Source organism: Plasmodium brasilianum, chromosome 9 (genome assembly GCF_023973825.1).
Source record: "Plasmodium brasilianum strain Bolivian I chromosome 9, whole genome shotgun sequence".
Taxonomy (NCBI): Eukaryota; Apicomplexa; class Aconoidasida; order Haemosporida; family Plasmodiidae; genus Plasmodium; species Plasmodium brasilianum.
In genome coordinates, this window is record NC_090122.1 from 760,944 (window position 1) to 778,436 (window position 17,493).

At 29.4% G+C, this 17,493-nt stretch overlaps 3 protein-coding genes across 3 annotated transcripts; 2 read left to right on the forward strand and 1 right to left on the reverse strand.

Moving 5' to 3' along the window:
• Nucleotides 1-356: 356 nt before the first annotated feature.
• MKS88_002797 (AP-4 complex subunit mu) lies at nt 357-2,113 on the forward strand (the record flags this gene model as incomplete). The annotated part of the gene is made up of 3 exons (XM_067215838.1): nt 357-1,268; nt 1,477-1,665; nt 1,886-2,113. 3 exons carry the CDS (start codon nt 357-359, stop codon nt 2,111-2,113), a joined length of 1,329 nt encoding a protein of 442 aa, XP_067073377.1.
• Nucleotides 2,114-3,687: 1,574 nt separating this feature from the next.
• MKS88_002798 (ATP-dependent zinc metalloprotease FTSH) lies at nt 3,688-6,831 on the reverse strand (the record flags this gene model as incomplete). Its single annotated transcript, XM_067215839.1, has 1 exon — nt 3,688-6,831. One exon carries the CDS (start codon nt 6,829-6,831, stop codon nt 3,688-3,690), a length of 3,144 nt encoding a protein of 1,047 aa, XP_067073378.1.
• Nucleotides 6,832-12,378: 5,547 nt separating this feature from the next.
• On the forward strand, nt 12,379-13,953 carry MKS88_002799 (uncharacterized protein; the record flags this gene model as incomplete). The annotated part of the gene is made up of 1 exon (XM_067215840.1): nt 12,379-13,953. One exon carries the CDS (start codon nt 12,379-12,381, stop codon nt 13,951-13,953), a length of 1,575 nt encoding a protein of 524 aa, XP_067073379.1.
• Between the last annotated feature and the right edge of the window lie 3,540 nt (nt 13,954-17,493).

The following is a 17,493-nucleotide window of genomic DNA, read 5'->3' on the forward strand; positions in this document are numbered from 1 at the left end:
GATAAATTGTCCTAGTCCTTAGTCTAGTATAGCACTAGAGAGGAAAGCCAGCCGACTGTGCGTTTATTCGAACACTCGAAGAAGTACAGCGTAAGTTGCTCTTACGTAACAGACACAGTGGTAGCCACGCTCACGTAAGAATAACAGCTGAAGCTGCTCACACGTAGCAATAACAGCTGAAGCTGCTCACACGTAGCAATAACAGCTGAAGCTGCTCACACGTAGCAATAACAGCTGAAACTGCTCACACGTAGCAGTAACATCTGAAGCTGCTCAAACGTAGCAATAACAGCTGAAGCTGCTATTACCTCCATCGGAAGTACCATACATATGCAGTTATATGCAGTCTAGGGAGCATGGTAGTTTCCCAGCTGTACATCCTATCCCCCAGAGGGGATACAATTATCAGTCGTGACTTCAGAGGGGATATATCGAAAGGTAGTGCTGAGTTATTTTTTAGAAATGTAAAATTGCACAAAGGGGATGCTCCACCTTTGTTTTATTTGAATGGAATAAATTTCATCTATTTAAAAAGTAATAGTCTTTATTTCGTTTTAACATCTTTATTTAATGTATCACCAAGTTACTTAGTCGAACTACTAAATAGATTATTAAAAGTATTTAAAGATTTTTGTGGTCAAATTAATGAAGAAATAATTAGAGCAAATTTTATATTAATATATGAAATAATAGATGAAGTAATAGATTATGGATATATTCAAAATAGTAATACAGAATATATAAGAAATTTAATACATAATGAAATAGCCGCTAGCAGTAGAAGTAGCAATAATAATAATATGAATAAGAAATTTGCTCATTTATCCAACTTTTCAATTAAACATTCAAATACTTTACCATCTAATGCTTCTCAAAAACCTATTCAAATAAATGATAAAAAAAATGAAATTTTTATTGATATTGTGGAAAAGATTAATTTAATTATGAATAGTAAAGGTGAAATTATTTACTCTTATGTGGATGGAGTAATACAGATAAAGTCCTATTTACTTGGAAATCCATATATAAAAATTGCTTTAAATGATGACTTGTACATAAAAAATATTCATAATGACAATTCTAATAATATTATTATTGATGACTGTAATTTTAATCATTTAGTTAATTTATCCCAATTTGAAAGGGAAAAGATACTCTCTTTGTACCAACCAGATGGGGAATGCGTTCTTATGAACTACAGGATTAACAACAACTTCAAGGCCCCCTTTCGAGTCTTTGCCAGCCTTGTCTACAATCCCACACACACGGTAATCATTGCAAGAGAGATAGGATACCCGTTCTCTTTTCATGTGTACACACATACATGCGTACTTACGGATGCTTCGTAACGGCGTGCAAACGATGTATCACTTCTGTGTTTACTTATACGTTACTGATTCTTTGCGTATGTGTAAACACTGTTTGTTCAGCTCCTTTCTACTAATTCCCATACACTCCTTGCTAACCGCTTCTCAGGTAGAGCTCTGCATTCGAATAAGGCTTGACATCCCAGCTCAGTACACGTGCACAAACGTGTTTGTTAACTGTAACCTGTGCAAACACATAAGTAACGTGCACCTGGATCTGAACTCCAACTCGGACCTGTTTTCCGCTCACTACATATCAAACGAACACAAACTTCTATGGACAATAAAGAAGTTCAAGGTAAAATTTTTTTTTTTTTTTTTTTGCATGTGTATTGAGCTAGATAAAGCAGTACACGGGTACAAGTGCATAATTAAAGGAGGTTTCCTTATTACAAATCGGTATATTAGTTCATTGTCTTTTTTTTTTTTTTTTTTTGAGTTTATATGTTTTTGTATATTTTTTGGTTATTGTACATTTTATTTACACTTTTTTTTTTTCTTTTTTCCCGTATCTGTAGGGGGAAAACGAGTATAGTATACGATCGAAAATAACATTGAACACAAATTATGTTTACTCTAGACGTGATTTCGGACCCATATATATTCTTTTTGAAATTCCCATGTTCAATTTATCAAAACTAAGAATAAAATATTTACGTATCATTGAAAATTATAAGTCGTGTAATACACACAGGTGGGTTCGCTACATCACTCAGTCGTCTTCATACGTGTATAGATTGAATTGAAGGAAAAAAAAAAATAAATAACAAGATATGATCATCTCAGCCAAGTTACTACATTGGTAAGAAGTTTTATCAGTGGTTATAAATGGGGGAGATGGAGGGGGATGTTTTTCCACTTGAAGAAAGTTAGTAGATCCCTATGAATGACCACTTATGTATAATTATAAAGGTATGAACATGTATATGTGTACGAACGTTTGTGTGTTATCAGAAGAAGGAAAAAAAATTGCTCACATTAATTTTTCTGCAAAGTAGCAATATTTTTTAGGAAGCTGTGGAGGCATAAAATATACTTCATATGGTGGCTGCACATTTACGGTTCTTTTTGAAATGATAGCTGTTTCTTTTTCATTTACACTCGTACGAATGAATAATGGCATGTACGTGTAAACATGCATTGACATGCATGATGTGCATAAATGATTAAGTGAAGAAATGCGTACATTTGCGCGTATGTACGTGCTTGAATATCATGCAGGATGATCCAAGCTTCGCACCCTCGTGCGCTTTATATAGCGTTACCATTTTTGCCATTATACCTTTATTTTTATATTTTTACAATCGTCAACTTATGCACTCTTGCAGTTGTCCATTCTTTTATTTTTTTAGCTTTTTAACCCATTTTCCTGTGGTAATTGGCCATTATCATGGCTTGTAAAATTATATGAAAAATTTTTATGCAAATATTCACAAGGATATATAATATATGTACATATAAGCTCAGTTCACAAATAAGAGCCAAACATAAATTGGCTAACAAAATTGCTTATGCACGTACACACATATTTGCAAGAACGTATTTAATTTTTATGTAATAACGAACGCATGCAAATACGCGCCTCTGCAAACGGGGCAAAAAAACAAAAACAGGGATGTCGGTTCTCAACGGTGCTGATAAGAGGGGACACAAATGTTTATGTTAACAATTTTAGGAAAAGAATTTTAAAAATATTAAAAAAATGAAAAATTAAAAAAATTTAAAATATAAATATACCGTAACAACAATCACAACTACAGCAGTAGCAGTAATCATACTACCAATAAAGGCCTAAATTTTTTTTTTTTTTTTTTAAACCACCGGACTTCCCATCTTTCTGATACGCGCAAGCCTAATACCCTCGTATCCTCAAGTTAAGCCTACATACATATATATGAGGTCTATACAAAAGGCATTTTTATATGCGACAAATATTTCCTATGTATTTTTATAAATCCTGTTCTCGTTTCCGTCTAAGTTAGTTTGCTTATGTTTAAATCGAAATAACATTAATCATTGCACTCTTGTGTGTAATTGCTAAGTAGTGAGATGAAGGCATTCCTTTATATAGTGAATACGTTGTTACGATTGGAGATATACGATAAACTGTTCAACGTTATGGTAGGCTTCTCACTTCAACACATCACTTCTAGTATTTTCTGTGTGTAATGATATGCTTTTCCCATTCTGTTCCCCTTTTTTACTCCTCTTTTTGTTTTACAAACGTATGTATAACTATGTCCTGTATAAGTAGAAAAAACACCGATAAGATATGCATTCTAGACGCTTAACCATCATGTACACATATATTTTTCTTATATCATATTGTAGATATGTTCAAAACCTTGTAATCTTTTTTAGTACCATCTGGGGATGCACTTTTCCCCTTGCCCGCTTTTTCATCATCCCTTCTTCTTTTTGTACCTCCTGCTTCTTTAACATGTTCAGCTCGTTCATCTTGCTCGTCTCGTTCCTCTCTTTCTGCCCGATCGACTTCCCCTCCTTCTTCTTCTTTTCCTTTTTCACTTATCCCATTCGACTTTGCTAGTACAGATTTGTTACTGACCGCCCCCCTTCCCTTGTCATCACTGCTCTTTTTGGTAACACCAGGTCCGTCTTGATCGCTTTTATTACAACACCTGTCCAAAGAGGATAACGTCAACTGGTCACTACCATCTCTATTCCCACCTGAACTCTGAGAGGTCTCACTCTGAGAGGTCTCACTCTGAGAGGTCTCACTCTGAGTATCCTCACTACTGGGTATAAGTTTGTACGGATTTGCCTTGACAAACTTTTCGTAATTAGACTTTATAGGGTAAGGACGTTCACCTACACATTTTTGAATATCCTGGTAAGATATAGTTTCCTTCTGATATAACAAATTAGCCAAGTTATGTACATGTTTTTCATTTTTCAAAAGTATTGTTTTTACTCTATTATACTGCGACTCAATTAATGTACGCACTTCGTTATCTATTTGATGTGCTAAACATTCTGAATGAGGTCTATACAAATTATACTCACTAGTAGAATTAGGTTGAAAAGAAACTAATCCTATTTCTTTGTTCATTCCATACTGAGATACGTATGAATAACATAACTGTGTTACTTTATTTAAATCATCAATTGCTCCTGTCGTAATTTTTCCAATAAATAATTCTTCAGATGCTCTTCCTCCTAATATTACTGCAATTTTATCTAATATCTGTTCTTTCGAAAATAGCATTATTTCTTCACTCAGGTGTTGTGAGTATCCTAGTGCACCATTATTCCTAGGTATTATTGACACTTTTAAAACTGGGTCGGCAAATTCTAGAAACCATCCAATAAGTGCATGCCCAGTTTCATGATATGAAATAATTTTCTTTTCATATGGTGAAATAAGGGATGAAGATTTAGGTAAACCACCTATAACTCTTTCAATTGCTAACTCAAAATCTTTTACCTGTACTCCTATCATGTTCGATCTTCTAGCACATTGAATAGCTCCTTCATTAACGACATTTGCTATATCAGCTCCAACAAAACCAGGTGTTAAAGATGCTAATATGTAACTAATATTTTTTATATCTAACGTTTCGTGTAATTTTAAATTCTTTAAATGCACTTGAAATATTTCCGACCTTTCATCTATATCTGGTTTACTAATATTTACAATACGATCAAATCTACCTGGTCTAGTTATAGCTGGATCTAATATATCTACTCTATTAGTACCAGCTAAAATGACAACTTTATCATTAGATGTATGAAAACCATCCATTTCGACTAACATTTGGTTTAATGTATTTTCTCTCTCATCATTTCCACCTCCCGCAAATCCTCCTTTTGATCTTTTTCTTCCTACTGCATCTATTTCATCAATAAAAATTATAGATGGAGCATGTTTTCTTGCTTGAGCAAATAATTCTCTTACTCTTGATGGTCCAATACCTACAAACACTTCGATAAAATCACTTCCACTAATATTAAAGAAAGGAACATTAGCTTCTCCTGCAACTGCTTTAGCTAGTAATGTTTTCCCTGTTCCTGGTGCACCACATAATAGTGCACCCTTTGGTATTTTTGCTCCAAGTATTTCGTATTTAGATGGATTTTTTAAAAAGTCTACAAATTCCATTATTTCTTCTTTTGCTTGTTTCATACCTGCTACACTTGAAAATTTAACATCCGTTTTATAATTATTTTTATTTATTGGAGTTATTTTACTAAATTTAAATAGTCTATCCATACCACTATTAGATACATTTTTTAAAGTGATTTTTTGAAATATAAAAATTAATAATAAAAAAAAAAGAATACTAGGTATATAACTCTTCACCTCATTTAATAAATTCGTTTCATTCATATATTGAACTTCAATTAATTCTTCTCTTTTTATATTCATTTGTTTCTGCATCTCTTCTACTTTTCTTTCAAATGAATCACTATTACCTATACGAAATGAAATATATTTCAAATGATACTTTGTAACCCCATGACTATTTAAATAAGCCTTCACATAATCTTTATTTATTAACTTTATCTTTTCTATATATCCCTTTGCCAAATAATTGTAAAAAAAATCGTTCTGACTCACCTCGTTATATAAACTATTCGAGTCTACAAACAGTAGAAAAAGTAATAATAATAAAAAAAAGACATAAAAAAAGTAATTGTCAAACTTTTTATGTTTATCTTCCTCAGGTTTAAACGAATTTGGTGAAGCATTCTTCTTTTCGAATCGTTCAAATCCTTTGGGTGCTTTTGAAAAGTATATCTTTCTCAAAAATGAAAAAAAGGGTATTCTATCATATATAACTTTACTACTATTACAAAATGGCATACTTCTTTTTATCAGCCAAGGGCTCTTATTTATCCTTTCTCTACACATGTGTACTAGTATATTCAGCATATATCTTACTGCAAAAATCTTATCTTTAAAACATACATAATCACTGCGCCGCATATAATTATGTGCATCATTCGAAGTGCTACTACACGAACTATTATATCTTCTACCATTTGCCGTGTTGTACCAAGTGCTACTCCAAATGGACTTAGCATGCTTTTCATACTTTCCAAAATTATACTTATTTAAAAAATATAAACTCATATGATTCATTTTTGCATATTTTAAAAAAATATTAAAAAGCAATTCTTTATTATCCCCACCGGTGTTGTTCCTACTACCAGTAGTACACCATTTTTTCTGAAGTAGACTTACCAATGAATATAAGGAAAAATTGTTTTGAATATTCTTCTCATTGCTTATAGCTACTCCGCTAAATTCTTTTTCTATACCTTTATTAAAATTTTTTATACATATCAAAGAGCTGTGGAATCTTTTTTTCCCTACCCCTTCTTCATGTTGCATTATACTCTTTAATCTTTCTATTCCTCCCCAATATTTACCACTGTTGTATGGCCTTTTTTCATTGTATAAGACCCTCCTACCCCTTCGCAGGACATACATCTTGAGCATTTTGCTCCACGTTGTTTAGTTCTACTTTGGTTTGTTTTCTCTTCTTTTTTCTTTTTTCTTTTTTTTTTTTTTTTTTTTTTTTAACTTTACTAATTCCACGATATTGTATGTATCTTTTTCAATGAAATTACATAAAATACCGGCAAATTTTGTCATCATAAATATGTAGGTTGGTTAACATGTGCAGCAGCTGATATGAGACAAGGTTACCCCTTGGAGTCTAAAGCGCAAAATAATTATTTATAAATACACAAGTTCACGCTATAAGATCCTCTCCACTTATTCTCCTATCTACTATTCAACACATTCCCATTATATTCGTTCATGCATGTAAAAAAGTTGTGTACGTACACCCTTCAGTGAGAATGCTTTGCATACCTAGGTTGTCAATACGTACGAACAGGCAAGTATGTAAACATGCATACTTAACTAAATACATACATAACTAAATACATGCATAACTAAATACATGCATAACTAAATACATTCATAACTAAATACATGCATATCTAAATACATGCATATCTAAATACATATATAACTAAATACATGCATAACTAATTACATGCATAACTAAATACATGCATATCTAAATACATGCGTATCTAAATACATGCGTATCTAAATACATATATAACTAAATACATGCATATCTAAATACATATATAACTAAATACATGCATATCTACAAATGTATTTACATCCATGTATATATATGCATGTTATAATTGACCATCGACATATTAAACGAAGAGAAAAGTCTATCACAAAATAATGTACGAGCATAGCTAACAAAGATATGCAACTCCAAATTGTTGTCAGATTTGTTGTTACAGAAAAATTTAACCACGTTCTCTTAACATTACTATGCATAATTTTGTTTTTTCCCAGTACTCCTAAACGTATTAGAGCTGTATATGTATACACTTCTATGCGCATACATGGGTACATATACTGGAACAAACACAGGTACATGCAAAGGTACATACATAGGTATACATGTACTTATATATATATCACGTACACGTAGTTACGTATTCATACGTTCATCGCTTGAGAGCTAACCCTCTTCAATATAAAACACAACGCATTAAATGTCGAGCAGATGACTACATAAATCTCCTTAAAACAAATTCAAAAAAAAGGTACATATATATGTATATACATATGTATATGTTACGGGGAAATATATAAATATTTCAAATGAAGTAGGATAAATAATATGCCATAAATAAAATAGCACAAATGAAGTTGAAATAAATTAAAAAAAAAATATAATTTTTACATAACATTCTCCTAACAGCATTAATGAAGTACTCTCGGGGAGGGGGACAAACAGCTTCGTATTCTTTGGACTGCTCAAAATAGGAATATAAATGTATACACAAATATATATATATATTTAAATATATTTATATATATATGCTGCATGCTAAAATTTTTGTAAAATCGCTTTTTTTTTCTTTTTTTTTTTTGTTAAATGATCAGAAAAAAAAAAAAAAGCAAGTGCAAGTGTTGAACATGACCATATGCAATATATGCGGGTTTATTCTTTTTTTTTCTTTTTTGCGAATGTAAGTACCCGCGTTTGTACATATACACAAGCATATATTTGCTCTTCCCTGCTAATCATCTTTCTTATTCTGCAGTAACGTTACGTTTTCTTTTAAAAATAAAAAAAAAGGACTCGTAAAAGAAAAAGAAATTTGTACGCTTCATTGTATCACTTCTTACTTAAGACCTATGTATATAATATACATTTAAAAAATAAAAGATTTGTACTATTATTTGTTACAAGCATTTCAAAGTCCATTCGCTTTGCCCTATGATTGCCCTATGAGATAGTACATCCATACTAAGACGCGCTACTCATGTATACGTACAAACATATGTAGGTAGGTTTATACGTACTCGTATATATATATATGTGTATGTAGGTATATGTGTATATAGGTATATGTGTATATAGGTATATGTGTATGTAGGTAAATTTGTATATAGGTATATATGTATATAGGTATATTTGTATATAGGTATATATGTATATAGGTATATTTGTATATAGGTATATATGTATATAGGTATATGTGTATATAGGTATATGTGTATGTAGGTGTATTTGTATATAGGTATATTTGTATATAGGTATATATGTATATAGGTATATATGTATATAGGTATATATGTATATATACGTACATATTGTAAGTGGAACTAACTTCCACACAAATCATGCCCTTGTTCAATAATTTTTTTAGTTTTTTATTTTGCCCTTCACTAGTATAAATTGCTATTTCTTTTTTTTCATTTTTTTCTTTTTTTTTTTCCATCCCGTTTTTTCGCAATTCCCATTATCGTAATTCTGCTCATGATATTACGTTTGAAACAAAAATTTTTGATGAATTTTTTGGTTTATGCTTTTTAAAATCGTAAAGCATAGAAATAGCAAAATATATTAGATAATGTAGACAAAAGGTGTATAATTTCCTCATGTCAAGATAATTGTCGAATTACATAATTCCATTCAGTTTCTCAACAGAGTGTATACATGCCCGTTGTAAGTACCTTTGTTTACATGCACATATATGTACATGTGCATGTAATAAAGCACAAGCTGATCTCATCAGAGGCAAATGCATAAGCTTCACATGTAAGATACAAAAAGATATTGAATTTAAAAGAACATATAACGTTTAGCTATATCTTAATATAATTTCATTCATGCCAATATTTTAAAGGACAAAGTAGACCATGCACTTAATCCTTTTAATAGGGAAAAATAAAGGTAAATTTGAAAATTGAGTTGTATCGGAAGAGGTGTATTATGTGTGCATATGCATATATATATATATATATATGCACTCGTTACACCATTTTTAAATAATTAAAATCTGCTATGTAGAAACACCGGTTCTCGTACTTTTTGTATTTACTGATCCAAAATGGACCTTGCAGTTTCCCTTCAGCGAAAGGGACAGATTAGAGAAACAAATATCAAAAAGTCAGGTAAACAAATAAAATGTAAAAAAATAGAGGGGGAGGAATGAAAAAGGAAAAGAAATCATAAATAAAAATAAAACAATGAGAACGAAAAAGAACTAAAAAGATAATAATAACAGGTACGTTTAACGACATACGTCTTATTTAATTCGCGGAAGAAGAAATAAAAGGTGTTCTCTTCACGTAAAATAAGAAATGTTGCAATTGTTCTTTTTTTTTTTTTTTTTGTATTTGTTTTTGTTTTATTTTTCGTACAATTTTCAAACATGTGAGTAGACGCTAATATATTAACAAAATGGTAAAAACCCGCTAACAGTTACTATCACACTAAATTTTTTTTCCTTAACCATTTTTGCTTTGTTTCTCCGCTTTTTCTTTATCTACTAAATTTCATTTGGACTGGAAGTTATGGGAAAAGAAAAAAAAAAATAAAATAAAATAAAATAAAAAAAAAAAAAAAAAAAAATAATAAAATAAAATAAAAAAAATAAATGTTAAATGTTATGTACTATAAAAAAAGATAATTTGCCCGTACATGTTTTCTTCTTAACTACTATCAAGAAGAGAACATGTTTACTTTTTCTTAATAGAAGAATTCCATTTCTTTTTTCTTTTACCATTTTTTATATGTGTGAAAAATGTAATTTTTTTTTTTTTTTTTTTTTTTTTTATTCTTGGAGTTTTTTTGTTTAATTATATGAACGTCAAATGAGAATCCAACTGAGGGGAAGAGTATACACATGCCCGTGTATATATATCATCACAGTGTACATATGTGTATATATATAAATTTGTATGTATATAAGAATATGTGTACGTGTATACGCGAGTACTATGGGTTATGGTCATTGAAGTGTGAGAACTATTCTGTGGGCAAAAATATCTTTCCCTTATAACGATTACATTTCTAATTGAATTATTATTATTTTATTTTATTATATTTTTTTTTTTTTTTATCTTTTTATTATCTGTAATGTTATTAGGATTATATAAGGAAACAAAAAAGAATAGATAATTTTTTTTTTTTTTTTTTTTAACCATGCAAACAACTTAAAAGGTGAGAAAAAAAGAAAAAAATTAAATTATACATAAACATGAACACGAAATGAACATAAACATAAGCATAAAACGTAACATGTAACTAGTAACATGAAAAATATAACAAATAAAATCTTACATGTACAATGTAACATGTATATTGTAACATGTATATTGTAACACGTATATTGTAACACGTATATTGTAACATGTACAATGTAACATGTATATTGTAACACGTATATTGTAAGATGTATACTGTAACACGTATATTGTAACATGTGAAACGTGAAAGATTGTTATAACGCCCCCCTTTCATAAATTTTCTTTTTTTTTTTTTTTACTCTTAACTTCTTAACGATTTTATTTTTAAAAAAATATATCATTTGAGAATGCGAAGAAGTTCATGATTTTATACAGGTTGTTAAACAATTCCTCTGTTTTTGCTACACACGAAAAATAAAAGTGAAAAGGGGATAAAATAAATACAACTTTTTTTTTTTTTTTTTTGCCTATTTGCTTTCTCTTTTATCCCTTCATCTCGTTGTTGTCCAAAATATGAACATGCTCATGTTCAACTGTACGAGTGACCCAAAAAGCGTTTTCAAGATGCCTTAATTTTTTTTTTTTTTGTTTCATGCCATCGTGTGTATGTATATATATATATATATATATATATATATATATATATATATATATGTATATGTATGTATGTGTATATGTCTGTTTGAATAATTGTATGTGTAATTATACGTGTGTATGTATAAAAGTATATGTAAATGTATGTACTTTTTATGGGTATATGCATTTTTCTTAAGAATTAACATCATGGACGTTTCATTTTTCTCATATAAATAAAAATCATCAGTTATGCACGCCCAAAATATTCCATCAAAAAATACTTATCTTACATTTACTACATATACACACACACACACACACACACACACACACATACACACACAATGTATTACTTATATTTCGCCCCCATTACATCCATTTCACTATTCAGTCAAACGTAAGGGTACATACACACGCCTTTTCACCGCTTTATGGGCAAATGAGTAATTACTACTTAGGTAAAGCAGTAGTGAAGTAATTAGGCAGTTAAGAAGCGGTACAGTGAGAAGGAAGCTACCAAGTATTCAAATCGCTAACTAATTCTACGGTTTTTCAAAGGCAAAAAATGCAAATACCTGTACGTGCAAGCTCATTTTTTGAAAATCATTAAGATATCCAAATATTAGCAAGGAGGAAAAGCGTCCCGAATTTTTCTTCATGGGTGTTTATCCGCTCGAACATGCGTACACATATATAGGTACCTGTATATATGTACATATATATACGTATATATATATACATATATATATATATATTTATTTATTTATTTACATATGCATATGTAGAACGAATAGTACACACCCAAACGAGCAGACCTCCAAGTACATTGACACACATACATGAACCACTGTGCAAGTCTGCATACAACAGCTTGCAGGAAGTCTTAGAATGATGGAAAAAAAAAAGTCAACAACACATAAAAGTTATGTGAAGAGCAAAAGGAATAACCATGATATGCCTATATACATATCAAAGAGTAACTTAATCGATACTAATACAAATACCAGTAGTGAAGTTGAGCAGTACTCATTAGATATGATTAATATGAACAATATGATGATGAACAGAAACAATATAATGTGTAATGACAGAAATTATATAAATAATAATCAAAATTTTGGGAATGGTATAATATATGTGAATGATAAACAATATGAAAGAATATTAAAAAGAAGGATGCGTAAAATAAAACAAGATATTGAAAAAAACAGGAAAGTTAGAGTATATATTGCTATTCAGAAAAAAAATAATTCTTCCATAAGCAGTTTTAGCAATAATAATATGCATGATAATATGCATGATGGTATGCATGATGGTATGCATGATAATATGCATGATGGTATGCATGATGGTATGCATGATGGTGTGCATGATAATATGCATGATGGTATGCATGAGAATATGCATGATAATATGCATGAGGTTATGCATGCGCATTTAAACAGTAACTTCAACACATCTTTATATAATTATGATTTAAATTCTAATGATTCGTTAATGAAAGTAATTGATAACCATACTAGTACTTGCACGCATACCCATAAGAATAGTAGTCAAAATAATAGTAGTAGTAATCTTAATAATAGTAGTAGTAATCATAATAATAGTAGTAGTAATCATCATAATAACAATAGCAACAGTAATAGTAATCATAATAATAGCAACCATAATAATAGCAGTAGTAGTAATAATAATAACAACTACATGGATCTGTATGAAAATATGAAATCTATATTTGCCATGAAAACTAATAAACGTTACAATAATGGTAACAGCATATATTTAAATAACTACAACAGTAGACTTCCTGCCAATATAAATTCAGAGGATGATTATAAAAAGTATATAAATATGTGTGATATGAGTGGTATGGACGATGTAAGCGGTATGGACAACATAAACGGAATGAACAACGTAAACCGAATGAACAACATAAACGGAATGAACAACATAAACGGAATGAACAACATAAACGGAATGAACAACATAAACGGAATGAACAACATAAACGGAATGAACAACATAAACGGAATGAACAACTTAAATGGCGTGAACAATTTTGTGGAGAACTACAGCGATATGAAAAGTGTGCATCAAATTCCTAATATGTCCAATTTCCCTAATTTGGTTTGTGCGAATAATATGAAGCACGGGGTTCATATGGACGATATTGAAAATATGGATGATGTGGAAAACATGCACAACATGCACAATATGCACAACATGAACAATATGAACAATATAGAAAATATGAACAGGGCAAAAAATATGAACGGTGCAGAAATGATGAACGGGTCAGAAATGATGAACGGGTCAGAAATGATGAACGGGTCAGAAGTTATGATCGGTTCAGAAATTATGAACAGTGCAGAAAATATGAACAATACAGAAAGCATGAACAATATGGAAAATATGAACAACTTAAACAATTTTTCTAATGATATGAGTGGCAATTTTTCATAGAGTTAATACAATGACTATCATTTATTTTTACCCCTATGTAGAACATGCTCAGTAACATTTGGCATCTAAAACAATGTTATATAGATCATACATTTCACACTCGGATTTTTTTTTTTTTTTTTGTAGTCAAGAAAAAGACTTAAGAAGTGAGAAAAAAAAAAAATAAAATAAAAAGATAAAAAGGATAAGACATATAAAGAAGATAAAAAATAAGGAAAATAAATACATAATAATAAAAAAAAAAAAAAAAAATTAACTACCATTATATGCATATATAACACAACTGTTACATTTTTTTTTTTTTTTTATTCTTAAGTAAATTCATGTTTAACATAGAAAATAATTTGACGATAATTACAGCGATTTTCTTTCCCTCATTAAAAATATAAAAATAGGCGAATATTCTTTAACCTAAATTGCTTATTATTATCTATAATTTTACATATAAATTTTAGCTACAGATACTATATGTTGTGCTTACTTTGCTTTCCTTTTTCGCTTTTTGCTGTGTCTTAAAAGGGGAAGCATTTAATTGTGTATTAATTCACCAACAAATTTATACACATACTTGTGTATTTACATTCATACACATGCACATATGTGCGCATATGCGACCCATTTGATATTTTTTGTTTTATTTAACTTATGTTAAACTATAATTAACAAAAATGAAAATGTATTTTTTTGTAATTTTTATACTTTTTGTAAATTAAAAATGTTTATAATCTCATCCATGGACAGGTAAAGAAATTTCGTCCGTATAAATACTTCCGCTCTGCACACATAGTTTATGTATGCGCTAAGTGTTTTTTTTGTTTTTTTGTTTTTTTTCAGTAAAGGTTGTTATATACTTGCTCATATACAAAAAGACACACACATATATATATACACATATATATATACATATATATATGTCTGCATATATATGCCTGGACGTATATGTAAAAGTATTATGTACACATGAGTATGTATGGGTATATAATACGCACCCGTTATGGTGCTCTTGGCCTCAATTTATGCAGTTTATTTTAAAGCCAATAATGGGGGAAAAAGAAAACAAAAAATTGGTATGCTCATATATTGCTAACAAAGCAATTAATGAAATATCCTTCCTCCAAGTGAAAACCATGTAAGAAAATCATAAAAAATTGACAAAAGAAAGGAAAAAGAAAGATAAAAAAAAACATACAATATGCCTCAGATAAGCATGATTAAATGCGCACATGTTCATGCGCAAGTACACATATGAATATGTAGAATATGCACACAAGTATACATATGGCTTTATGGCCCTTCAAAAAAAAGAAAAGAAAAGAAAAATAATTAAATAAATAATTAAAAAGGCAAATAATTAATAATTAAATAAATAGTTAAATAGTTAAATAGTTAAATAAATAAATAGTTAAACAATTAAATAAATAAATAGTTAAACAATTAAATAAATAAATAGTTAAACAATTAAATAAATAAATAGTTAAACAATTAAACAAATAAATAAATAAATAAATAAACAGTTAAACAATTAAACAAATAAATAAATAAATAAACAGTTAAACAATTAAATAAATAAATAGTTAAACAAACAAACAAATAAATAAATAAATAAATAAATAAACAGTTAAACAAACAAATAAATAAATAAATAAATAGTTAAATGCATAGTTTAATGAATAAATAAATGATCAAATAAATAAGACGCGGAAATTCTTGCTACATGAAGCAATGTACCCATATGCTTGCACTAACCGAGCGCAGTCTGCCTGCTTATTTTTTGTAAAGTTGAGGGATGGAAAACAATAAAATAAAATGAATCAAATAAATCTAATCAAATATATCAAAAATATCAAAACGGATAAACGCATAAACGTAAAAGCGTCGAAAAAATATTGAACATGGCAACAACGGCTTCATTTAAATGCGGTTAAAAAGTTAGCAAATATTTTATAACCATCTTGGAGACATAATATGTGGGGGTAGGGAAGAGCATGTTTGTAGTTTAAGTCTAAATGTGTCAAGCATATTAAGTTGAGTAATGTTCAGCACGTAATTTTATTTTTTTTTTTTTTTTTATTTTCGTTCTTTTTTTCTTTATTTTTTCTTTTCGTCCTTTACTACATTCCAGATGGTCATAATTCACTCTTTTAAATTGCTTTCATGCAAGGACTACGGTTTTACCTTTTTTTCAAATATCATCATAAGTGTTCTCCTCATTGTCCAGTATTAATGTATCAAAGTTTTTTTTTTTTTTTCCTGCTCCCCTTAACTGTTCATCTTAGCTAGTGTGTCTTCTGCATTGTTCATGTTAAAATTCTTACATAAGTTTTTTATCGCTTCAATTATAAGAAATAGACTCATTATATGAAAGGTATTGTAATATATGCTTAACTATTGTTACCATCACTCCCTTCATAATTTATATTACAACAACCACTCTCATCAAAGAGCGACTAATGCTGTGGTATGTATGTGTATATGTATATATATGTACACCTTTAAATGTATGGTGCACATTTTTCTATTCACACGCGAATTATACTAAGGTATTTACATATTCAAAATGCTTTCATTCTTTGCAATAGGTAAACCACTGTACACCTTACACTTGATGCACCTCCGTTTGATGTTAACAATTATTATGATAACAAGCTTTATAATTTAGTTCAAAATGATTACAATATGTTGGCACTATGATTTAGTATTGCGGTAACAAAAAATTGGTTCAGTGTCTTTACTTATCAGTACTATAATAAATATTACGCAGAACAGTAAAATCAATTGAAATTTTTTTTTTTTGCCCTTTTTTTGCATTGCATACGTTTATATTTCACTTTTCGGGTTATTTATGTATTTAATAGAAGAACAGTTTGTTCCACAACAAACTAATGTTATAAGTACATATACATATATACATATCAATTTTAAGTATTCCCCCATCTCAAACGCTTTTATTACTTCCTTACCTAATCTTTTTTATTTTACCAAAATTGACAAATTGAAAATTTAGAGAATTGGAAATAGAAACTAAATGGGGATTGCTACATTTAAGTAAAAACTATTTCCATGATAATAACTAAATGGAGGAAAATAAAAGTGGATGGAAGTAAAAACTGGACGATTCTAATATGATGAGTCGACAACATGGGAGGATGTTAACTCACTTTGCTAGAACAAACGTATCAAAAAAAAAAAAAAAAAAAAAAAAAAAAAGCAAAAAATTCCTTTCTTTCGTAAATTTTGTAAACCAAAAAAAAAAAAAAAAAAAAAAAAAGGAAGATAGGAATAGTGTGAGAACCCTCTTAAAGAGAGAAAGCGTGCAAATCTTTTTTCAAGTCCCGTTTCATCTTTGTTTCACCCAAATTGGTCAAATGAGTATATATATACGTATAAGTACTTGTATGTATAAGCATTTGAATATATATACATATGTATATGTTTTTATTTTTTTTTTTAACATTTGCTTTTGCAAGTAACGCATTCTATTTATTCATATGCTGAATAAGTACACATACAAATATATAAGTACATATATATATATATATA